This window comes from Giraffa tippelskirchi, chromosome 5 (assembly GCF_054371585.1).
Source record: "Giraffa tippelskirchi isolate mGirTip1 chromosome 5, T2T-mGirTip1v1.2.pri, whole genome shotgun sequence".
NCBI lineage: Eukaryota > Metazoa > Chordata > Mammalia > Artiodactyla > Giraffidae > Giraffa > Giraffa tippelskirchi.
Window position 1 is genome coordinate 32,095,213 of NC_137279.1, and position 24,201 is coordinate 32,119,413.

The 24,201-nt window shown below is 52.0% G+C and overlaps 2 protein-coding genes across 8 annotated transcripts in view; one reads left to right on the forward strand and one right to left on the reverse strand.

Annotated features, from left to right (window-relative positions):
• NPHP4 (nephrocystin 4) overlaps nt 1-18,325 on the reverse strand; it is a 133,262-nt gene extending 114,937 nt beyond the window's left edge. For all 5 annotated transcript variants that reach the window (XR_014053643.1, XR_014053642.1, XM_081490312.1 and 2 more), the window contains exons 1-3: nt 18,020-18,325; nt 11,822-11,994; nt 2,946-3,098 (exon numbers count right to left, since the gene is read on the reverse strand). Coding sequence is in view for 3 of the 5 variants with exons in the window: in XM_081490312.1 (XP_081346438.1) it covers nt 2,946-3,098; nt 11,822-11,956 (288 nt within the window). In the remaining 2 variants the exon portion in view is untranslated. The remainder of the gene's footprint in view (nt 1-2,945; nt 3,099-11,821; nt 11,995-18,019) is intronic.
• A 109-nt stretch (nt 18,326-18,434) lies between these two features.
• KCNAB2 (potassium voltage-gated channel subfamily A regulatory beta subunit 2) overlaps nt 18,435-24,201 on the forward strand; it is a 95,065-nt gene continuing 89,298 nt past the window's right edge. For all 3 annotated transcript variants that reach the window (XM_081490319.1, XM_081490317.1, XM_081490322.1), the window contains exon 1: nt 18,435-18,547. The gene's annotated coding sequence lies outside the window, so the exon portion shown is untranslated. The remainder of the gene's footprint in view (nt 18,548-24,201) is intronic.

The following is a 24,201-nucleotide window of genomic DNA, read 5'->3' on the forward strand; positions in this document are numbered from 1 at the left end:
ACACAGAGGCCAGATGACCACATCGATTTTCAGATGGGCCCCTGCTACTGGCCGCTGGTAACCTCCATCACATCACCCCTGAGCCACAACCAATGGGTTGAACCAGAAAGGCCCAGGAGATTAGCAAAATCAGAAAAAGATCTTCACCAAATTTCAGAATCACCTCTAAAAAGGGCAAATTGTGTTTCTCTCTATTCCCATAGGTGTGTACCCAGAGCTTTGCTCAGATGACAAGACTCCATAACCAGACCCTCTGCGTATCCAGGTCACCCTGGGAACGCTCCACATTTCATGTGCACACGCTCCACATGCCATGCATACACACACACACGGCAAAGGGGATTCTCTGTAGTTCAGTAAACTCTGAACGTCAAGGACGAGAGGACAGTGCTGGTGGGGAGGATGCTGCCAAGCGGCCCATCAGGACGGACCGTTCCTGGGGCAGCACTGGCCTCTGCTGCCCGCCCGGGGCATAGCACCTGAACACAGCTCTGGCTGAGCAATTCTGGGGCCTTGGCATCCCCTCCCAACCAAAACTTCTCTGTTCCCCAGCACTAGCCTCACTGCGATCAGTAACTGAAGGGTGCAGATTCTTCTGAAAACGTTAAAGACTGTGGTCCTCCTTAACACATGGCCCTGGTCCCCACGTCCCGCTTAGCATAACCCAAATGACTGAGCAGCACTCAGCTCCCGCAGCTCGGACCAGACACGAACTGAGCTGAAAGGGCCTTGACCCACAGCTCCAAGGATGGGGGTACACCTGAGAACCCTCTTGGGCATGGATGCTGAGCCCTTGATGAGCCCAGAAGGTGGAGCAGCAGCTCTGAAGGCCATTTCTTACAACGCACCTTTTACTCTGCAGGGCTCTCAGCCACCAAGCTGGCTGGGGAGATGGCAGATCCTCCGTGTGTGGCTTGTCTTGGCAGTGACCGTGGCTACAAGGAAAGCCATGGGGAGGTTCATCTTGGGACCCCAGTAGTGGCAGAGTGCTCCTCTGCTGATCTTGGGGGATCACCATCCCTTCGACACAGCAGCACTTCCAACAGAGCCTGCAGAGCCCCTCCAACGTCAGGGTTAAAACAAGTGTCGAGAACAATCACTGTGGTCAAGGTGTCTGTCATTTATGGCCTCTGACCTGCCAACTGCTCTTCAAGACACAGACATATATACCAACCTCCAGAGGCAAACGGCGGGGCTGAAACCTCCCCAAGAAGCTGGGAGCCAACCATCCCGTGGTGACACAGTCACCGTAGTATCTGTCACCGCACCAGGCTTTCCAGGGGGTGACTGTCCGCTGAGAAAGAGAATCCAAACAGCCCAGCCCTGGAAGGTGGCACCCCAGTCAGGCTCCCAGCAACACTGGGGCCACCTCACTCCTGCCAGGCCTTGGCAACCCCTAATCGTTCACCCCAAGACAGAGGCGCAAAGGTGACTCAGTGCATGCTGGAGCTGGGACAGCACCCTAAACAGCCGCCACAGTCACATGTGATTTACAACATACAGCATCTCTCTCAACCCAGACACCAGACTGAGGGGCTCAGCATGGGCCATCTGATGGCCGGAACACACCAGTCATGGTCCTCGTCCCCAGGACACACATCCCCATGGCCATATCTAATTTTCCTGAACCTCCGGGCACAGCATCTCCCTCTCCTGCACGTTCAGTAAGGATGAGTAACATCAAGGCACGCTGGACACAGCATCCTGACTGTGGGTGACACCCAAGTGCAGAGAAGCCAGGCGCCTTCATGACTGGGCAGGACCATCCCCCACAAAGAGGGCGGCTCGCTTGGTCTGGTTACGCACAGTGACCTTCCCCAGGACAGCTGTGGCCACGGCCACCACCTCCGTTACTCACTGTACTGTCACCTACTGGGCTTCCCTGACACTGCGCAGAGAAGGACAAAATCAACACAGCACCGACCCGCCAATACTGTTCCCTGCAGGACCCACTGCGTTCAGGTGCGGCTTGAAGGAGCAGCTGGGAAGACCACTGGGACACCTCCAGCTCTTGAGGAAAACTCCGTTGTCTCAGGAAGGCCCCTCCCAGCTAGCTACCCGCCAACCCTACCCTTGGCCGCCCTCCCACCCCTCACCCCGGGACACAGCGCCACTCATCCCGGGCTGGTTCCCTCCATCCCATAGGCTCAGCTCCCAGAGGCCCTCCTTCACCACCTGCTTATGTCTCCCCTTCTTCCCCAGGGCAGCAGCTGTCAGTCTCCTCCGAGAACTCACCACACCTACACTTGCTGCCGCCTGCCTGGGTGTGTCACCTCGCAGACTGTAAGTTGTCCGGGGTGAGAACCACACCTGTCCTGTCCACCCAGCACCATCGCCTTGGCACCTGGCCCCATGGCGGGCTGACATCAGGCGCTGGAAGAGACGCTTGTGGGTTTGGTGTAGCTGAACGAGGATGGGACACCCTATCTGCAGGGTGACCAGACACAGGGTTACTACACGAGCAAGACCATGTCACCAACCGATGCCAAGGCAACCACCCAGTCTGCAGACAGAGGTGGGGGCTCCGGGCCCTCCCACCTTCTACCTGGGCAAGGCACCTCACTTCTAAGTCTCAATTTGCTCATCTTAAAAAAAAAACAAATCCTAAACTAAAAAGAAAGAAAAAGAAGGGGGAAGTGAACGAGGAGGAAAACTGGGGAAATCTGATGAGATCAATAATTTCCTAACTTTGGTGCCAAAGCTGGAAGTTTCCATGAAGGTGACAAGACCCACACGTATTCTGCCCCCCCCGCACCCGCCCCGTCACCATCCACTCAGGGCACGTGGCTGCCACACAAGTTTCTGTCTGAAAGCAGATGCTAGCTGCCAGGACAAGCTTTGTGGGAGCTCAGCTTGCTGCTCGAGGCATTCCTGGAGTCTGGGGTGCACTGGCGGTGCCCCCAGGTCTGGGTGGAACCCACACACCTGCCAGCCACTGCACCCACCTCGTTGAAGATGATCCTGGCCGGCTGCCTGCTGAGTGGCTCTGTGGGCCTCGACAAGCTCTTCCACGTCCTCCCGAAGAAGTGCCGATAGGTGACATCGAAGAGGGACACACGCAGGTGGCAGCCCACCTCCGACAGCAGCTCCAGCACGCCCTAGGAGACAGAGGGATGGCCCTGAAGGGTCCTCAGGTTGTGAGCCTCCCCACAGATGCTGACGGACCATTGGGGGGAAACTGGGCGGCTCAGCATCCATCCCCTGGTTTAGGTATCAGGCCCTTCCTTTCAGGGGACTACTTCTCTCCATGGCCCATGGTCCTGGTGAGGTTATGGGTCAGCGTGCACAGCCCTCCCTTGGCCAGTCAGAGGCTGGAGTTCCACCCAGAACCAGCAAGACACACAAGAAGCCAGAGCTGTGGAGACAGATGCCCATGACACCATGTGGAACCAAGGAAGAACAAGTTCAGGTGATGCCACATGAGATCCTGGATCAAGCCACACCTGAAGCTTATGCTAATGATGGGTTTGTCTTTATGTGAGTTAACAAATTATCTCTCCTTAGGCTATTTCACTCGGGTTATTTGGGGGAAGAGGAGTTATTTGTTTTATCATTTACAGCCAGATTGTTCCTAATGAAACCACAGACTAAATCCTCAGCTTGCCAGAATTATTTGGGTGGGTTGGGGTGGGGATATAAATAAAAATAAAGCCAATCTTTGAGAACTGCAGGTACAGACAAGGCACCAGAGACTAGTAGACCTGTCCTGTGCCCAGTGGTACCACCTATAGAGGGTTCTGACTGGGCCTTCAGTGCTGTTACCACCAGCACACCTGGCAAGGGGGCAGCTCTCACTGTCTACCTGGGACCAGGAGTTCTGTTTTCCTTTCATGCAATCATTTAATAAATGTTATTTAAGCATCTATTTTGTGTGTCCACTCTGTGCCAGACACTCTTCTAGGCACTGGAAACACAACAGGGAACAAAACACACAAAACCTGCATCCTTGGGGCTCATGTGAAGACAGTGAAACTGGGAGTGGGGAAGATGGGTGGGTCGGCTCTTTGAATAAGACAGCCAGGGAAGGGGCTCTGGAAGATGACATCTAAACTGAGAACTACGGAGGCAGGGTGGGATGGACGGGAACCAGGAGTGGACCCTGGGAGAATGAACCAGGCAGAAGGAAGCTCTGGGTGAAGAGAGCTGGGTGCTCAGGAAAATCATCCTGACTACATGTATCTTTTTTGTTGTTGTTAGTCACTAAGTCATATCTGACTCTTTTACGACCCTATGGACCGTAGCCCGCCAGTCTCCTCTGTCCATGGGATTTCCCAGGCAAGAACACTGGAGTGGGTTTGCCATTTCCTTTTCTAGGGAATCTTCCCAAACCAGGGATCGAACCCACATCTCCTGTTGGGAAGCCATGTATGTTATTTTTGTTGTTGTTCAGTCGCTAAGTCATGTCCGACTGTTTGTGACCCCAGGGACTGCAGCACGCCAGGCTCCCCTGTCCTTCACTATCCCCCAGAGTTTGCTCAAACTCAGGTCCACGTATGTATTTACAGTAACTAATTGCTCTCACTTTCTGGGTTCTTAGTGTTCCTAGTGCTCTGGCATCTGGGGCCTCCCTGATGGGAAGAGACTATCCTCCCCAGGGCCAGCTATTTTCCAGTGATAGTAAATGACCTGCTTTCCAGTCCACACCCCTCCTGCCCTTGTCTGGCTCACACTCCAGTAGACCATATCTTCCCACCCCCAACAATCCCAGAACCAGACCCAGGCAACCAGTCCCTCCACCCCAGAGGCCAATGAACTAACTCATACTGGCCAGTCCTAAGCGTGTGCACCTGCTTACCCGGCCTCACCCATCCCTTCCCACAAAAACCATGATACAGGCTTTTGCCCCAGCTCTCCTCTCACCCCGCTGCCTCCCCACTGACCCAGTTGCTTCTCCATGGGACCCTTTGGGGATGTGAGCCCCCTTCCCTGGGGAGCCCAGAGGAAGAAACCATCTTTTCAGTGGCAATCGTCCCCTGCTCTGCTGGCCCCACCACACCTGAATAAAAACAAAAACCAAGGTGCGTTTCAAAACAGAGCACCCAGTGACTTCCCTGGTGGTCTAGTGGTTAAGACTCTGAGCTTCCAAGGCTGAGGGAACTGGGTTGATCCCTGGTCAGGGAACTAAGATCCCACATGCGGCACGCACTGGTACTTTGGCCACCTCATGCGAAGAGTTGACTCATTGGAAAAGACCCTAAATGCTGGGAAGGATTGGGGGCAGAAGGAGAAGGGGACGACAGAGGATGAGATGGTTGGATGGCATCACCGACTCGATGGATATGGGTTTGGGTAAACTCCGGGAGTTGGTGATGGACAGGGAGGCCTGGCGTGCTGCGATTCATGGGGTAGCAAAGAGTCGGACACGACTGAGCGACTGAACTGAATTGAAAAAAAAAAAAAATTAATAAGACAGAATAGGATTGCATTTAATCGGAGAAGGAGCAGGAGCCACCCTCGCAGGCCACTTCTACTCCAAACAGGATGACGGGTCAGGGAAAGAGCCTGAGAGGCAGTGACACCACCTGATTCGGGATTTCACAGAAATCAGTCCAACGTGAGGTGAAGCGTGTGTTAACTAAATCGGGGGTGGGATCCTTTCACACTTTATGTGAACGCCAGATCATCATGCTGGGCACTTCAAGTGTCTTACAGCTTCATCAGTTACACCTCAATAAAGGAGAAAGAAAACCACTCCAGCTCCATGTGCAGATGGAAACGCGGGGGGAGGACGTGAGGAGTTGGGGTGAGGAGAGGGCACATTCGGGGTGTCAGTGAAGGAACTGCTAAGGGCCCTGGAGATGGCGGGGTGTGGAATATGAGGGGAAGAGAAACAGACAGAACTGGCTGGTGGCCGCCTGCCTGCCTACCCCCCGGGTCCAGCAGGTGAGTCCCAGTAAACGGGAGCAGCTGCCAGAAGGGTGGTGTCGTGTGTGGAGGTGGGGAGTGTGCCAACAGGCCTGGGGGGATCTTGAGCCCAGACCCTCATCCTGCCCCCCGGCACTGTTCCTCACCCCCCTCCCTGCCCCCCTGAAGCCCCTTCACTGTGCTCACCCCCTCATTCCCATGAGGCCCTGACCAGGGAGGCCTTCCCTGACCCCCGACACCCAGAACCTCGTCCTCTGACCGCACTTTATATCAATATCTCCCATGTTCATAAGTTGTCTTATGAACAACAGAACAACTTATGCTCTGTTTATACGCTGGTGGCCGGTCTCAGCTCCAGGCGGGGAAGGGATGAGAGCCTGGAATATTCTCCTCCTGCTGTGTCCTCAGGACCGGGGACCAGACCATGCAAGGGGTGGGGGGGGCTCCGTGTGCACACCTCCCGGGGGCCTGGGCCGCCCCTCGCTGCAGGCGCCACCCGGGGGACCACTGCCGGCCCCCTCGGCCCCCTCATCACGCTCTCAGGGAGGTGGCCAGCAGCCAGGACCACAGAACTCCCAGATCACCCAGGGGCTGGGTCTTCTCCCAGCCTCCACACCCCAACCACCCCCTCTGCCTTTCTGAGACTTTGTGCTCAACTCTACTTGCGTAGGTTTCTAGCTGTCTCCTCATGCTGGACAGAGAGCTCTGTGAAGACAGAGTTGGGGGGGGGTCACCCTCATGTCCCCTGCACAGCTCCAAACACACAGTAAATACCAAGTGAAATAGCCATTCCAAAGGAAAGAATTAGGTTGACCCAAAAGTTTGTTTGGGTTTTTCTGTAACTATCTTACGGGAAAACTTGAATGAACTTTTGGGCCAACCCAGTAATCAACATTCATGGCAAAATGAAACTAAACCAAAAAGGTAAATAAAAAGTAAGAAAAACACACCAAAATGACTAATAAGTGATTTGAGTTCAAAATTAGTATGTAATATTTTTAGCCAACACCTTTTACAGGGAAGTTTGTTTTCATCTAAAGCTATCAAGTCTCAAAATAACTAAAACGGTACAAATCTGTAAGATCATCCAAACTGAACTTTTGACTTTTTCCCTACTCGATCTTTTAATCTTGGCTGATTTTTGTGTGTAAAACCAACTTTGCATTCCTGTGATAAACCCCACCATGATGTCCTACCTTCTGTATACACTGCTGGATCTGATGTCCTAATATATTAAGGAATTTTGTGTTAACATTCATAAAAGATGGCAATCTATACTTTTTTTTTCATGTTCTTGTCTGGTTTGGCTATCAAGGTTATGATGGCCTCAAAATAAACACCGGAGAACAATTCCCTCCTCCTCTATTTTCTGAGTGTTGGTCTACAATTGGTATTTTTTCTTTCTTTAATATTTTATTAAATTCAACAGTGAAGTTATCTAAGTTTGGAAACTTTTTAATTACGAATTCAGTTTCTTCAATAAATATGGGGCTATTTAAGTGGGAATTTGCTGTATGACTCAAGGAACTCAGACCCAGAGGGGTGGGATGGGGTGAGAGGTGGGAGGGAGGCTCAAGAGGGAGGAGACATATGTATACTATGGCTGATCCATGTTGATGTATGGCAGAAACAACACAATATTGTAATTATCCTTCAATTAAAAATAAACTAAGAAAAAAATGAACAAAGAAAAAATACATAGGGCTATTTAGATTTTCTGTTTCTTCTGGTGTCACTTTTGGTAAATTGTGCTTTTCAAGAAATTTATCCATTTCATATAAGTTATATTTATTGGCACATAAGTTATTCATAATGTCCCTTGATTATCTTTTTAATGTCTGTAGGATATGTGGTGATGCCCCTTCTTCCTCTCCCAGTATTGATAATCTATGTCTTTTCTCTCTTCTCATGATCAGTCTTGTCAGGGGGTTATCAATATTATTAATCTTTTCAAAGAACCAACTTCTAGCTTTACTGATTCTCTGTATTATTTGTCCTTTATTGATTTCTGCCCATATGTTTCCTATTTCCTTCTTCTCTTTTCTTTGGTTTTAATTTATTCCTTTTGTCTAGATTCTTAAGGAGAAAGCAGAGATAGTTGATTTTATACAGGCAGACCTCGGAGACAGAGGGTTCAATTCCAGACTACTGCTGCTGCTGCTTAGTCACTTCAGTCGTGTCCGACTCTGTGCGACCCCATAGACGGCAGCCCACTAGGCTCCTATGTCCATGGGATTTTCCAGGCAAGAGTACTGGAGTGGGCTGCCATTGCCTTCTCCTCAGACTACTGCAATAAAGCGAATATCACAAGAAAGTGAGTCACATGGATTTTTTGTTTCCCAGTGCATATAAAATTATGTTTATACTATACTGTAATCTATGAAGTATACAGTAGCATTGTGTCTAAGAAAACAATGTACCTAATTTTAAAACAATTTATTGCTAAAAAATAACAACTATCATCCAAGCCTTCAGTGAGTCATCAAAGATCACTGATGAAACACCATAACACAGATAATATTAATGAAAAAATCTGAAATATTGCAAGATTACCAAAATGTGACAGAGAAATAATAAGCAAATGCTGGGAAAATGGCACTGATGGACTTTCTCCATGCAGAGTTGTCAAAAACCTTCAATTTGTGGGAAAAAAAAAATACAATATCTACAAAGCACAATAAAATGAGGTATGCCTGCACTTTTCTTCTTTTCTAATGTAGTTATATAAAGTTGTAAGCTTCCCTCAAAGGACTGCATTAACTGCATCCCACAAATCTTGATATATTCTTATATGACTAAGTTCCAATTACTTTCTAATCTCTCTGAATTCTTTGACCCAAGGGTTACTAGTGAGCAGAGTGTTATTTAATTTTCTACTATTTGGGGATTTTCTGGATATCTTATTGTTATTGATTTTTAATTTTAATAACATATTAGTCAGTGAACACATTCTTTATCATTTCAATCCTTTTAAATTTATTGGGATTTATTTTCATGACCAAGCGTATTATCTATCTCTGTAAATGTTCCACAGGCACTTGAGAAGAAGGTATATTTTATTTGTTGGGTATAGCGTTTTCACGATGACAATTCAGTCCAGGTGGCTGGCGGTGTTCAGATCTTTCACACCCTAATGATTTTTTTTTGGGGGGGGGGTGTTCTATTTGTTCTATCACTTGTAGAGAGAGTTAAAAGCTTCCAATTATAAAGGTGAATCTAAATGCAGTTCCCTTTGGTTCCACAAACTTTGCTTCACGGATTTGAAAGCTGTGTTACTGGGTGCTGGGCACAAGAGATATAATACAGGCCAGTTACGCTTTGAAAGGCTGGTTTACAGGTCGGGCCCTCGGCTGGAGTTTGCAGTCTGGGGACACAGACTTCCCCATCACCCTAATGGATTGGAATGGCTTATTTGTACTAAACTTCTTGTACAAAGCGATTTATGCTGATCACTTGCTATCCTTCTGGGACTCTGGAATCTTGGTACGTGCTAGGCAGAGTGTGTCTACATGACCAGTTCCCAAAAAGCCCTGAGATTTTTTTTACAACCTGTTGGCACTGAGTCTCTGACAAGCTCCTCTCTTGGCAGGATGTCACAGGTGTTGTCCCAGCTCGTTGCTGGAGTGTGTCTTGTGGGAATCCCATGGCAGAGGACCCTGGGAGTTCATACCCATTGCCCCCTGTATGCCTTTCCCTTGGCTGATCTCACTCTATTTTTTCACCAAAACAAATCTCTCCTTTGAAGATGACTATATGCTGAGTCATGTCAAGTCCTCCTTGTCAATCACCAAACCTGGGGGTGACATTGGGGGCTCCCATCACAGGTGCACACACACTCAGGGCCATCACATCTTCCTGACTGTCACTGACATTATGAGACGCCCCTTTATCTTTGGTGATACACTTCAGCTTGAACTTGACTTTGTCTGAAATTAGTACAGCCACAAAGCTTTCTAATGCTTAGAGTTTACATAGGTATCTTTTTTTCCATCCTTTTCCTCTCACACATATGGTTTGAAGACATATATTTAACATCTTCATGTTTAAACTGTGATTTTTTAATAAACAACTTATAAGTGGGTTTTAAACATTAGCTTTTAATGTATGACTCTATTTTACAGTGTACATTTTAAAAAATGATTTCAATGACATTATCCATTGTCATAATGCCTATAAAAGCAAACACCTGAAGTCGTAACAAGTGGTCATTTTAAGGAAGGACCTAATGAATGTATGACAGGTCATTCATATAGGAAAAGCTATGCTGTCTTAAGGAAAAATAAGAAATTCTTCATGAAATGACATGAACAGTCTATAACATATATTGGGGCGGGGGGTGTTGTTTTTTGTTTATTTTGTTTTACAAACAGTCTCATTTTGATCCTTTCTTTCCCAGAAATCCCTGAATGGAAACCCAATTATGTAGCTGTCATGAAAAGTATTGACTTTATCTTTGGGAAGGAAGGAAAAATGATCCACATTTACCAATGTATAATACATACTGTTAAGAATATTTTTTAAGATATAGAATATAGCAATAAGCGACCATTCATGCCAAAAAAAAGAGAGAAATATACAAGTATATTTATTTGTTGTGGCTGCTTAGAATGTCTGAAAGGTTGTACAGAAAACAGGTTAATACCGGCTATATCCAGAATGAGACAGCCATAGGACAATACACTTACGCTGTGTGCCCTCTTGTATTTTGAACTATGGGAATTATCTTTTTGAAAATAAGTTAAAATGCATTAATAAAGCAAAATAAGAAAATAAAAGAAATTTCCTTTGTAAAATTCCTAGGAAAGAGGCAACTGCTGTCTACTATCTCGTGAGCCCCTGGAGGCAGGGCTGCTGGAGCTGGTCTCCCTAGCTTGGAGTCCCAGCCGGTCAGCTGGAGCTATGTTACTCTAGGCATCTGACTCTACATCTCTCATGTTGCTTCCTCTTCTGTAAAATGAGGGTAATGATGCTACCTACTTCGTAGGGCTGTCGTGAGGATGAAGTGAACCAATACAAGTAAAGCGCTAAGAAGTCAAGTTGTTGGGGACGTCTCTGGCAGTCCAGTGGTTAAGCCTCTGCGCTTCCAATGCAGTGGGTGTGGGTTCGATCCCTGGCTGGGGAATTAGGATCCTATATGGCACGCAGTGTGGTCAAAAAATAAAACAAGTAAAGCTGTAAGAGCAGTAATCACCGCAGTATCTACACGGTAGCAAACACACAGCAGGTGCTCAATCACAGGGTTTGAAGTGATGATGTAGGATGTGAGCAAGTTAACAACAGTAGGTTATTCTCAGACCTAGTGCTCAGACAACTCTGAATGCAAGGAGAATTGCTCTGCCAGCTGCAGAGGAAGAAGATACAGTCTTGCCAAGCCAAACCCCACAAACCGCATGCTCACAGTGGCAGGCCTGGATCCTTCCTGTGCATTCCCCCAGGACCCTGGGCCTTCCCAGGACCGTACAATCACGTGGGGGTTCTGTGGAGGCACAGAAACACCAGCTTCTCCAGCAGGTTCCCTGGCAGCTGAGGGCAGAGATGGACACAGGGCCCCAGAGCGAGGGCCTGAGTGTGCAAAGGCAGTAGTACCTCCACTTCACATCTCCCAGGATGCCCAGAGCTCCACCCCTGCAGTTCTAACCCCCAGGCCATGCTGAGCCACGCACAAGGCCAGCCTTGCAAACAACCTGGCCAGGAAATAACCTAGGAAATCAAATTACCCGAGTTTTTTGATTGCTCCACTGTAGGCAGCAAGAAGCCTTGAGTCAGGGTCAAAAGTGCTGACCGAGTCGCTGAATCACGTACCCTCTTTGCTGATGGGCCACTTTGCCTCCAAATGCTGCCACTGCCCGGGGTGATGGGTGCAGTGAAAGACTCAGATAAACACGTGAAAATCGATATTGTCTCAGCCGAGAGTGGTGACAGCATGCATTTGACAATAAAAAGTCAGTTTCTTTACCTGTTTAATCAGCGGGCCATCGAGCCACTTCAGGACACACTGAAACGCCGTCGATTCCTTCAGAGGCTGGCGTGCTCTCTGTGGGTGCGGAGGGACCAGCAGGTTTTGGTCAAAGATCCTGTGCCAGTCATGCATTCTGCCGGTCCCTGGGTCCCTGGGGCCTCTGGGATTACCTTCACCATTGGTGTTCAAATAAATAAGAGAGTTATGAGGGTCCCAGCACTTAGAGAACCTCCCACTAATACCAGGGGAACCACCACCCCTGTGACCCACACTGTGTGACCTCCCCAACCCCCACTGCAGCTGAAGACTGGCATCCATGCCGCCTTTGCCTGGCCAATCAGAGCATGCCCACCCCAGCCTCGGTCACTGGTTTAGGGACAGCCACGTGCTCTGTCCAGCTGTGGAGGTGGAGCCCTGCACAAGGCCTTGGGAACTGGGACTCTTATTAGAGGGGCCTGGGGTTCATGACCCACTCAGAGCCAATAAGATGTGAGCTCAGAGCTTCTGCTGGTTCTGTTGCAAGAACACTCTCCTCTGGGGGGAGCAGAGAGGTCATCAGCTCGGAGCTGCCAAGGGGGACACCACAGGAGTGGCCGCCTTGAGACACATACAAAAAGGCAGGCAGCGTGGGAGCAAGGCCAGCAGTCCAGATGTCACCACGAGAGCTGGGGCTCAAGGGGACCCTGGAGTCTGGCACCCAGGACAGCCAAGCCACAGGCAGTCCTGCTGGTGGAGCCAGGTGGGGACAGACTGAGTGTTCGGGGTGTCTTGGTGACCTGGCTCAATCAGGATTTTATCTGCCTTCCGGCAGACAGGGATCTGAATGTTCTCGAGATTGTCTTCAGCTGAAACAGAATCTTAAGCCCTTGACCTTGATAAGAGACCAAATTCTACTAAAATGGCCAGCAAGGAGAAAAAGCTGTGGGTTTGGTCTTCTAAGACAGCAGGTCTCTAAATGCGGTCCCCAAACCGCTGAGGTTCCCAGAGGTGGTCAAGGGCTCCAGAGGCTCAGAGCTATTTTCATAACCTACAGATGCCACCTGAGTCTTTCACTGGGTTGGCATTTGTCCTGATGGTGCCAAGGCAATGGTGGGTGAAGCTACTAGGGCCACATCACCTCCCGAGACAACGGCAACCAAAGCCCACCAACCACACTGTGCTCTCACCCCTCACAGCATAGAGTCCAGCAGCTTCGCTTAATAAGGTCCCTGAGGAGGCTGTGCAAACTATGGATTTTATTACATCTTGACTTGACCCTTGAGGACGTGTGCTTTTAACATTCTGTGATGAAAGGGGGTAAAGCACAAAAAGCATTTCTGCTGCCAAATGAAGGGTCAGGGTCACCCCGGGGTAAGCCGGGCGTGATCACTCGGCTGCGAGTTGAACTGCCTCCTTCCTGCACTCAGCAACACCATTTTTACTAAAAGAACAGCTCAGGGACAAACAGTGGTTATTCTGAACTGGGAGCTTCATACACAGTCTGAACAAAATGAACCTGTCACTTCAAGGTAAACTCATAAAAACTGAGCTTTTGGGCAAAATTCAGAATTGGGAAAATCTGTGCCCTCCACTGTGAGCCTGACAGCTTCATAACTCTTGAAGACTTTCCTGACAAGATGGGTAGTGCTGGTAACGAAAAGTGAGCTTTTGAAATTGTGTGAGTAGATGTGTCAATATTTGGAAGATCTGCCTAACTCAGAAGCAGTTATTTTCTGAGAGAACAAGCACAATGATATAAAATCTTGCATGGGGGAACGATCCACCCAAAGTGCAACGCAAACCAGAGGATTTAATTTAACAGTGTCAAAGTTTTCAGACAGGGTGTCAAACCCTGCTTGCAAGAAACCCTTAAGGAACAATCGCTTGTGGGTTTGGGTACAGCACAGAAGCAGAATATCCACAGTTCTCTAAGGGCTTCCCCCCGACCCCGCCATCTGCATCTCCTTCAAATCCTTCAACCAAAATGACTCAATACAACAGACACAACAGAGAAACTGTACCAGTGAAGCAGTGCCCAGCAGTCTGTGGGCCAGACGTTAAAGGGATTCACAATCGTGCAAAACAAAAACAAAGCAAAACCCAAAAAAGAGTCTTCCCTGGTGGTCCAGTGGCTAAGACTCTGTGCTCCTAATGCCGAGGGTACAGGTTCGATCCCTGGTCAAGGAACTAGATCCCACATGCTGCAACTAAAGATCCTACATGCTGCAATTAAGACCTGGCACAGCCAAAGAAACAAATATTTCAAAAACAAACACACAAAACAGCCCCACTCTTCTTGCTAATGTTTTTGTTTCAGAAAACATGGTTGGCTTTCATTTAAAAATATATTTTTATGTTAACATGTAACAGGTCTACTGTTTTTAAATGAATTAATAACACTGTCGACATTTCTCAACAATAAATGTTGGTAGACATCACTCACATTTTAGGAAATTATTTGGAGTCTTCAATTATTTTTTAAAGCAGAAAGCAGTGTGACACTAAAAAACTGGAGAAAGGTTTCTCTAAAGGGACTCAAAATGCAGGGCTCCAGGCAGCCAGCCCACCCTCCATACTCACAGGCTGCACTGGGAATGCAGGGAGGCCCTGGAGGTGTGAACGCGACTGGCCCCCCCTAAGTCGCTCTCCTACACCCAGAGGGCCTCAGCGTGGGGTCCAGCCCCCACTGGAACACCACCCAGACTCTGCACACATCTCCTTGGGCCTCCAGATCCAGACTGTTACTGTATGAACACTAAGGCACACACGCCGGTTTATGTGGGGTTTTTTCCTTTGTGGGTTATGTTTGTCTGCTCAAAACCACTTGTTTTGCAGAACTACCCTCTGGTCCAAGGGCTTCGGGGCTGGTCTCAGAGATGACATACACTGTGTGTGTCTTCACTCGGACCCCAGCCACAGACTGTCTCCTAGGGCCAGCTCCTGTGTGCTTCTGCACCCAGCAGGCTTCTGTGCTTTTGGTCAGAGCAAGTGTCAGCTGTCCTGTACTGACCTGCTCCCTGGCCCACTGCTTGCAGAAGGAAACCTACTCTCCTGGGGCCTTGATACTGCACTTACCATCAGAGCTCAATCAATTCAGTCCTGAAACTGAAGTTTCAATTAACTTGTCTCCCCAGTTTTTCTCTTTTCCAGGGAAATGTTTCTTCATTGACATTAGCTATAAAATTGAGGGGTTTATTCCTACAAAGCGAGGGCCTTCACAGACTGGGGGGTAACTCTATAGCAAAGCCCTTTCTGCCTCAGAAGCACGTGTAGGGAAACACTCTCCGGAAGGAGCCCCCGCCGGCGGTGTTTCCTGGCTCCAAGACGGTGCCTCCTTTGTAGGTGGTTCCAGATGTTGTTCCCTCACCCCAGATCCCTAACCCAGTACATCCCCCCACTTCCATGGGTGATGAGGGGACCCAATACCACACTTGGCAGGACCAGTTGCAATGACAGGATGGCACTGCAGGAGACATGCTGGGACAAAAGGCAGGCCTCCCAAGATCAAAGCTCTGAGCCAGGCAGGTGGAGGCAGGTGGTAGAGGTGGAGCGACTACTGGAGTGGGTGATGGAGGTAGAGGTGACTCCTGAGACACAGGCTCCTGGCAATAGGAGCCTGGACAGTCCCAGGGGCTCCGTGACACACAGAGCTCTTCCCCTTCTGCACCCCCCAACCCAGTGCCCCAAACAGCTCTCACCCGGGCCACACTCCTGTCCACTCCATCCTGCCCTTGCTTTGGTTCCTCCCATTCAGCACACCCTCTAACCCCCTCAACAGGCACACGCACCCCTGGATGAGTCTTCCTCTGGTGCCACCTCCCCAGGAAAGCACCTCCACCTACCCCCCCTGCACAGGACCCTATCACAGAAGAGTCACCTAGCTCCCCTAGGCTACATGGTCACTATCGTCCTGCAGGACTGAGCTCCATGAGGTCAGGACTAGGTCCTCAGTGTAAACCTTTCTAACGATTAAGTAAATCATTCAATTATGCTGGAGAGGAATGAAGAAAGCTGCGGAGGAAGGCAGAGGGGCCTTTGGAGCCAGATGAACCATAAAGAGAAAACTGGGAAGGTTCCATGTTTTGAGCCCAAGAAAAGGGTACAAAGGGCTCTCCAGAGGAAGGGGGAAGAAAAGGCACCAGCTTTTATTGAGTCCTTATCATGAGCCAGGCACTCACATTTTCATATTTGCTATTCTAATAACTCTGGAAGATAAGTATCACTACTGTCCCCTTCTTACAGATGTGGAAAGTGAGATCCCAAGGTTAAACAGCCAGCCTGAAACCATATAGCCAGTCATACAAACATCAAAGCCATTATAACCTACGCTGGCCCTTCTGTCCACCAAGTCCAGGAGAAGCCCTCAAGGGCAAAGTGAGAGCAAAGAGGTTGAGGAGCCTAGGGTGATCCTTGCTCTCCTCTCTGACTTCTGCAAAGTCTCTTGCCCTCCCAGCATCTGTCTTCCACCTACAAAAGGAGGGGGGCCTCTAAAACTCCCTGGAGGTCTTGGCTTCTGCAGACCTACCTGATCAACAAATATTCACCAAGCACCTATTCTGTCCCAATACAGTGAAGCAGACTATCAAATACCCTGTCTTTAAGAATCTAAACAACCAGTGTGACAAAAACTAGGAGGCAAGCCTGAGCAGCACACAGAAGACAAGCCTAACTCAGACTCCTTTGGCAGGGGAGGGGGATGGAGAAGAGGAGGGACCCAGCACTGAAGAGTCAGCTGGGCTGAGGTCTCATTAGCAATGGTTCACCAAGGAAAGGGAGCGATAGGAGCCACAAGGAACTTCCCAGGCACAAGGAAGCTTCCCTCCCAGACGTGAAAGAGATCTGGACTGTCTGACCCCGGAAAGCTTGGGAGCTTTTTTGAGAGTAGACACCAAGTGCATATGTGTGTGTGTTCAGTAGTGTCCAACTCTTTGTGACCCCGTGGACTATAGCCCGCCAGGCTCCCCTGTGCATGAAATTGCCCAGGCAAGAATACTGAGTGGGTTGCATTTCCTACTCCAGGGAATCTTCCCGACCCTGGGGTCAAATCCGCATCTCTTGCATTGGCATGCAGATTCTTTACCAACTGCACCATTTGGGAAGCAACCTCTCTATCCCTTTTATTTTTGAGAGGAAGCGGAAGTCTAATTAAGCCCTGCCTGGAATTCCTCTTTCAAGTATTCTGAGTACCTACAGTGTGCCAGGCCCTGGAGAACACTGCAGACAATCTCCTTGCCCTCAAGGAATGTATCTGAAGGGAGGTAGAAAGACAGGCTACAAGTTAGCACACAAAGGTGGTGGTTGTGACCTCTGAAAATTACAGAGGAGAGGAGGGTGCAGGGAGCTGTGATGGAGACCCGGCTTGGAACTGGCGGCGACTAGGAACAATCATCTAAAGTACACCTTTACCAACTACACAAGCTTGTGAGACTTCCCACCTGTGCTTCAGTCAAAATGACAGTGCAACAGGGAAGGCAGGACCAGGGCTGCGAAGGCATGTCTTCTATAGAGACAGACATGGAAAGGAATGTGCAAACGTCTGAAGAAGACAGCAGGAGACCGAGCACTGGGGGTCTCAAGAGCACAAGGACTCAAGTGGGGAACTCGGAGGCGGTCAGGAGGTCGGCGGGCTGGACAGCGGAGGGGAAGGCGGGAGCAGCTCCAGGGTAGGCCTTAGGTAGGCAGGACCATCGGAGCAGGGAATCCCGCGAGGGTCAGGGAGTCTCCAGATCTCCACTAGGCAGCGGCGCGAGGTCAGGTCGGCAGGACCAGCAGAGGACAGGTACCCAGCGGGGACAGGCAAAACAGGGGTCCCCGGCAGGGGTCAGAACAGGAAAAGGGGAGGGCCAATGCCGCGGTCTTAGCAAAGCCCAAGCCGGCCGCAAGCTGAAGCGCTGCCAGCGGGTGCGGGGTCTGGGGGCAAACTGCCGAGGTTGAGCCCCAAGAAGCTCCAGATACCCTACGGGACCCGGCGGCCCGGGCCACACCAAAAGTCAAGGAGTGGGGGAGGAAAATACGACCGACGCTGGCACAGCCCCGCGCTCGCCGGGTTGCCGCGCCCCGCAGGCCCCGGGCCCCCAGAAGAGTCGGACGGAGCACCCCACACACACTCCGGGATCAAGACCTCGGGCCGCTCGGTGGCCCCCGAGCCTCTGGACTGAGTCCAACCTCCCCCGCGGCGCCAGCCAACGTGGTTCCGCCCGTGGCGGGCAGCGTTACCTAGGAGACGCGCTTGCAGCAGCCGCCCCCGCCCCCGGGCGTCGAGCCCCAGGCTTCTGAGGAAGTGCCTCTACGACGGATCCAGAGGCCCGGCGCTGGCCGGTGCCCACCGGAACCGCAGACCCTGCGGGCCGAGGACCGGCCTAGAGGCGCCCGATCCGCTGCCACCAGCCGGAGGAGCCTTGCAAGGGGAAGAAACCGCTCTCCGTCATCCGCGTCAGCAGGACGCAGGGACCAATCAGAGCCCAAGTCCAGGGTCTCCGCTCCAGGAGCTCCAGCCAATCGGCGCGGCGGCGGGCCCGTCCTAATTTGCATGGTCGGCGATCCCTCAGCCAATAAAAGTGTGACTGGCGTGAAGAACAGCCAATGAGAATCTAGAAGAGGAGTCGCCCCGGGCGTCCCACGAGGTGAAGATGCTGCGGGCGGAACCTGGTGGAGCAAGCGGGATTCGGGGGCGCTAAAGTCGCAGGGGCAGGGCGGGAAGGAAGATCCGGAGCGGGATAGAGGATCCGGAGCTGGAGCCCCCAGGTGAGTGCAGGGGGAGACCCCAGCCGTCCGTGCAGTCCCCTGCATTGCGCCGGGAGAGCGGTGGCGGGCACCGCGAGGCCCGCGCTGACTCTCCATCTCCTCGTCCCCAGCGTGTACCCGCACCCGCCTCCATCCTCACCTCCTCTCCAGCCGGCTCACCTCCTTCTCCATCATATCCCTTCCCCCATTCCGCCCTCCTTTGCCTGCCCTGTCTGCCAACCTGCCCGACCTTTTAGCTCCCATCCCGACCCCTGCCCCAACTTCATCCCACCCTGACCCCTCCTTTTCCCGCAGCCTCGCCTCCCCCTCCCCCATCCCTCTTTCCATTCCCTCTCCCAGCCTCAGCGCACCCCCATAGAAGCGCTCCTGGTCCTAGTCCTCCCCATCTCTCTCCCAAAGGCTCATCCTGCCTCTCCTTTCAGGTCCCGAGCCCCATCTTCCCACCCACTCTGCTCCCAATCCCTCCGTCTCCCCGTGGCCGCCCTCTCTCCACCTTGCCTTGCTCCCCAGGACCTTGGCACTCCCCTCCTGCACCAGTTCATCTGGCTACCTACACACCGCACCCCACCCGGGTCCCTCTGCCCCTACCCCATCTTCAGCTTCTTTTCGCTCCCCACCTCCCCTACCTGCTGCTGCTCCCGCAGGGCGCAGGACACAGAGCCCCAGCTGCTGCACCGCGTCCTGCTGCAGTGGCTGTCCTGTACCTGCCCACCTTTCCACCCTGCCACCCAGGCAGCCTACCCTGTCTCTGCTCCCCCTGGCATTTGTCCAGGGGCTCCTTTGGGGTCTACACTTTGTCTAGAGCAGCCTCAGGGGGGTCTCCAGGTGAGAAGTCCCTTAGCACCCTGCCTTCCTCCCTGGCCATGATGTCCCTCCCCACCCCACCCCCACTTTCCTGCTCAGCTTACTTTGTGATTCAGCATTTTTGGGGTGGTAACTTCTTTGCCTCCTGGCATGATAGGGACCTGGTTGTGGGCTGAAGGCAGGGGGTCTTGACCCTGAATTAGAGGGGCCACGTTAGGGAACAGTACTGAGCTACCTGGTGGGGTCAGGGTTGGGGAGCGGGAAACCCACCGGTGGGGGCAGTCCTTTCCTTCTTCACTTGTCTGCCCTGTGTTGAAACGCATCCAAGGGGAGATGACATAAGTAATAGCTCTTGGGGAAATGGGCTATTAGCATTTATGGAAATTAATACATCCACATCCGAGACACAGGAACACCAAGTTCAGGCCACAGCTGTCCCACTGTCTGTTGTTTCAGGATTTCTTCTTTCTCTGCAACTTCTCCTCCCCCTCAAAAATGCCATCTGCCTTTCAATGCCAAGAGCAAGCCCCTGCTCTGCAAAACAGAACCGCATTTAGGCCCCACGTTGCAGGTTCGGGGACTGTGGAGAGTCGTGTCTGCCCTCTCGATTGTTGCTTGGTGTGTGGATCTCCCTGCAGAGCCCAGGCTCACGTGTGGTTCCTGGGCTCCTGCCCCTGAGCTGTCATGACAGGGTGCCCAGAGTGCATTGGCTACCCAGGTCCTGTCCGTGGGGAACACTCTCCAAGCCCATTCCTGGCCTCAATGACATTCAGGGTGTTCCAGCTGCAGTGCGTTCCTACCTCGAAAGCAGCCGGCTGGAGGCTCCCCTGCAAACCCGAGGTCCAGATCCTTGTTCCTCTTTCTGCTGCTCCAGCAGCCAGACCATGTGGGGGCTGAGCCAGTGCACTGGGAGGAAGGGTCTTGAGCAGTGTGAAACCAGGTCTCATGCTCAGAACCCTTTTGAGTCTGGACGTGGTGCCTGGACGGGGATGAATGAGCATGAAAGCAACTGTACAGAGGTGTGACAAAGACACTATGCTTCTTGTCTACTGAGGGTCATGGGCCATGGCACTGAGGGATGCGGGGGCGAGCAAGCTCTGGGGTGGGGTAGATTGAGAAGCTTCACACCTTGGGGCTGGCTTGCTTTCCTTTTTCAATGATATTCTAAACCCCACATGATTCAGGAGGAAGTGAGTGGTACAAGTTTTGGTTTGGCACTTTCCGGTAAGGGGGGGGGCCTCCTCTTGACTTTCCTGTTTGTTGCTGGGGCCATGGCAACTGGGCAGCTCCACGCGTGGCAAAGGAAGGCCTCCTCCGCTGCTGGCACCCAGGGGAATGTGTGTGGTTTCCCAGCACTCCGGCTGGAAGGAACATGTGTCTAGTCCTTGACCTCCACTTCTCCATGACCTTCACATCACCAAAGATCCCAGAGCTGTTTCCTGGAGTCCCTGAATTACAGGCGGAACAGTGGCACTTCTGGCAGCATTTGGGGAAGACTGTCTCTGACAGTCTTCAGGGCCAGAGACGGCCCCCTCCATCCCCTCCCAGCAGCTAGGGGTCCCACCTCATAGAGGTGAGCATGCTAGAGCTGCAAGGGGCTTGGACATCTTCCACTTGGGAGGCGTCAGCAGAAGCCCAAAGGCAGAGACTTCTCCAAGGTCACTCAGAGGTGTCAGACCCTGTGCCTCCTGCCAATCTGAGACAGGCATTTCTTTCTGCCCATTGGAGGAAACCAGCACCCTGTGGATGTGCCGGCCAGTGGCCCTTCAGGAAGCACTTGTGAGGTCATGCTGACACATGTGGGGAAGCAGCACCATGGGTGCTTCTGAGTCACTGGGGCTGTTGGGAGTCAGAGATGCCACCAACTGCAGAGAACCCTCAGCCACAGTATCCTGCCCTGCCTGGCAGCACCCCAGAGCCAGGGCCCTGTCGTCCCAAAGATGTCATCAAAGAGATGGCAAGGGGCCGGGCCACTGGGTGAGATAAAAGGGAGGAAGGGGCGCTGCGCTTTGACCTTGCTTCTCTGCGGGTCCTTGTAAATAACCGTAAACCCACATACTGCGAGGGAGGCTGATTGGTCTGGATGGGAACCAGGCACAGAGAGGTGGTGAGACAGACCTGGCCTCCTGGTCATGAGGAACCTGGTTTCTCTTCCCACTGCACCAGCCCCCTGCCTGTCCCACCAGGCTCCAGCCCATCCACAAGTGCCAGAAATCCTTACCCCCCATAGATGCGTCTCCTCCAACGTGCAGGAGGGTCAGGTTCAACCCCCACTCCCGAGGTATGTGAAGGCCGCCTTTCTCATGACCAGGAAGCCCAGCACGCTCAGGCTCCTAACCTCTGCATGTCCCCCCTTTCTTTGGGGCGACTCTAAGGGGATGTAGTCCTTGGCTCAGCCAGTGCAGAGGAGAAAAAGGGACAGGGCCTCCCCCAGAGGGCACAAAAGGGGCCAGTTGGGGACATCACTAGATTGGTCATCCCATCACTGCTGGGGTGAACTTAAGCCTTTCCATCTGGCCTGGCCTTGGCAGGAATGTGAGTCTCCTCCCCAGGCAGAGGTGAGCAGCTACTAGGTCTTCTTACCTTTGGCAACATCCCGCGGAGCTGAGACAGGGCCATCCTTCCTCTCTCTGTACACCAAAGGATACACTCCAGGCCCTGCCACCCCCACTCAGAGTGTGCACTGCACCCACATACTTTCTAATTCATCAGCTGGAAAATGGAGTCTCAGGAGGTACCCCTGGCTCCACCAAGTGACCGGGTGGTTAGCCCTGGAGACTGGGGGCATCTGGGGTTGTTTGTGTCCCTTGCCACAACACCTGTTCACCTGCATCTCTGGCTCCCTCCTCCGTTGAACTTCCTCCTTGCAGGCAGCCCATCTTCCCTCTCACTCCAGCACATGGGCGCTTGCAGAATTGACTGTGTTGGTGCCACGCAGGTTACAGATAAAATGGGATTGGGAAAAGGGGGAAAGCAGAGATGGGCTGGGAACATCTCCCGTGCTGCATACCCACTTGGGGGCCTTTTCCCTACCAAGATCTTGAGCCCTATTAGGGGGTTTTCCTGCACCTAACTTGATCATGGATCTTGAGCCCAGCTGCTGAGTAGCTGAGATCCATCATCCAACTCAGTGGATGAAAGCCAAGTACGTGCTTCTCCTTCTCAGATCCCCCCACCGGGTTCAAAGCAAACCAGCAAACTGTTCATCGTCAGGCTAGTTTCTCCAGTGAGCGAGCAACTTCTGGGGTCCCATAGATATGGGATCTGGTCCGCAAGCACAGTAGTCCTGGCCTGTGGCCCCCAGGGAAGAACTAGCTCTCTGCGTGTTCGGCTCTCACTCTCCCAGCTGCTTGACCCTGTGCTTGCATCTCCTTTTTTCGGGCTTGGTGAAATGACACAAGTAGAGGCATAAGAACAGTCCCTGGCATAGGGCAAGCACCTCATCAGCTTCCCAGCTTCTGCGTGCAGTCACCGGCTGAGCACAAACCTTCACCCTACCTGGGGCCCAGTTGGCTCTCGGGAAGGCTCAATCAGGGTGACTCAGGTCGCCCTCTGAGTCATTTCAGGATCCCACGTGGGGCTCCTCAGAGGGGCTATATGCTCCTGGAGAGGAACCTGGGAGAGCCCAGCTGGTGGCTCTCATGGAGGGAGAAGGGCTTTACCTATCTGTGCAGATCACAGCCTCCCTGTGAGTGGAGGGACACACCCCTGCCTGTCCTCCCTACCCCAGGCCTTCTGGAGGACACCTGTCTGCCCACCTGCCCACCTGTGCAGTGGCCCATGGGCACCAGGGGGCTGCAGAGCCCCGCCCGCAGCTCACCCACCCTCCACACCACAGCATGTTTTCATCTTCCATCCCTCAGCAGCTTTACAATCTCTCAGAGCAAACTGCAGCCTGATGTCCACAAGCTGTCAAATGCAGCCCAGGGCAGAAGGAGCTAGAATTCTGCCTGGGAACATTGCATTCCCGAGCTCCCCGTGATGGTAGGGGCTCCCTCGAAACAGTGCCCTTCCTGCCCCTTCTGGATGAAGGAGACTAAGAAATAACTCAAACAAGGAAATGCTGATGAATCCACAGATTAAAAAGTAAGTTAGAATTAAACATTGTTTAAAACCTGTAATACCACCAATGGGGAAAGGCCTTTGCGGTAGACATTTGAAGGGCCAAGAGTGAACAAGACCCACCTCACCTCCACCTCTAGGGGCCAGGAGCCAGGAAGGGGAGGCAGTAACCACAGACCAGAAACCATCAGAGATGCCTCTGCTGAGAGAGGAGAGGTGGGTGCAGATGGGGTTGACCCTTGACCCAGACCTTGAAAGGAGGCAGGGTTGTGACAGCAAAACTGGGAAAGGGCTGTCTGGGAGGGGACCCTGCACGGGCAAGTCCCTGGAGGGAGGATGGTAGGGGCGGGGAGTGTTGGACAGTGGCCGAGATCCAGGCGAAGCACAGGTGAAATGTGCTTATTATGGGAGTCATTGCGGGGGGGGGTGGGGGGAGGCAGGAACTGGGGTCTGAGAGACCAGCCGTCAGATGAGTGGGGGCTTTGGAGCTGGCAGTGACATGTCCAGGCTGGGATGGAGGAGGCAGATGTGTCTACGGCGTGCAGTGAGGACCAGATGTGGTGGCGGGGAAGACCGCGTGTCTTCTTAAGGGGAGACTGTTGTCTGTGTTGGGTGCTGCTGCAGACCCAGCATCTCACACAGAGCAGGACCCCATAAATATGTCTGGAGCCGATGAATAGAATGGACAGGAGGGCAGCAGAGCACAGCCTCTGTGGAGCTGGGCGGCAGGGAGATGTGGGAGGTGAGAGGAGCCTGGAACCCCAGGCTTTCATCCCTGGGTGTCGTCA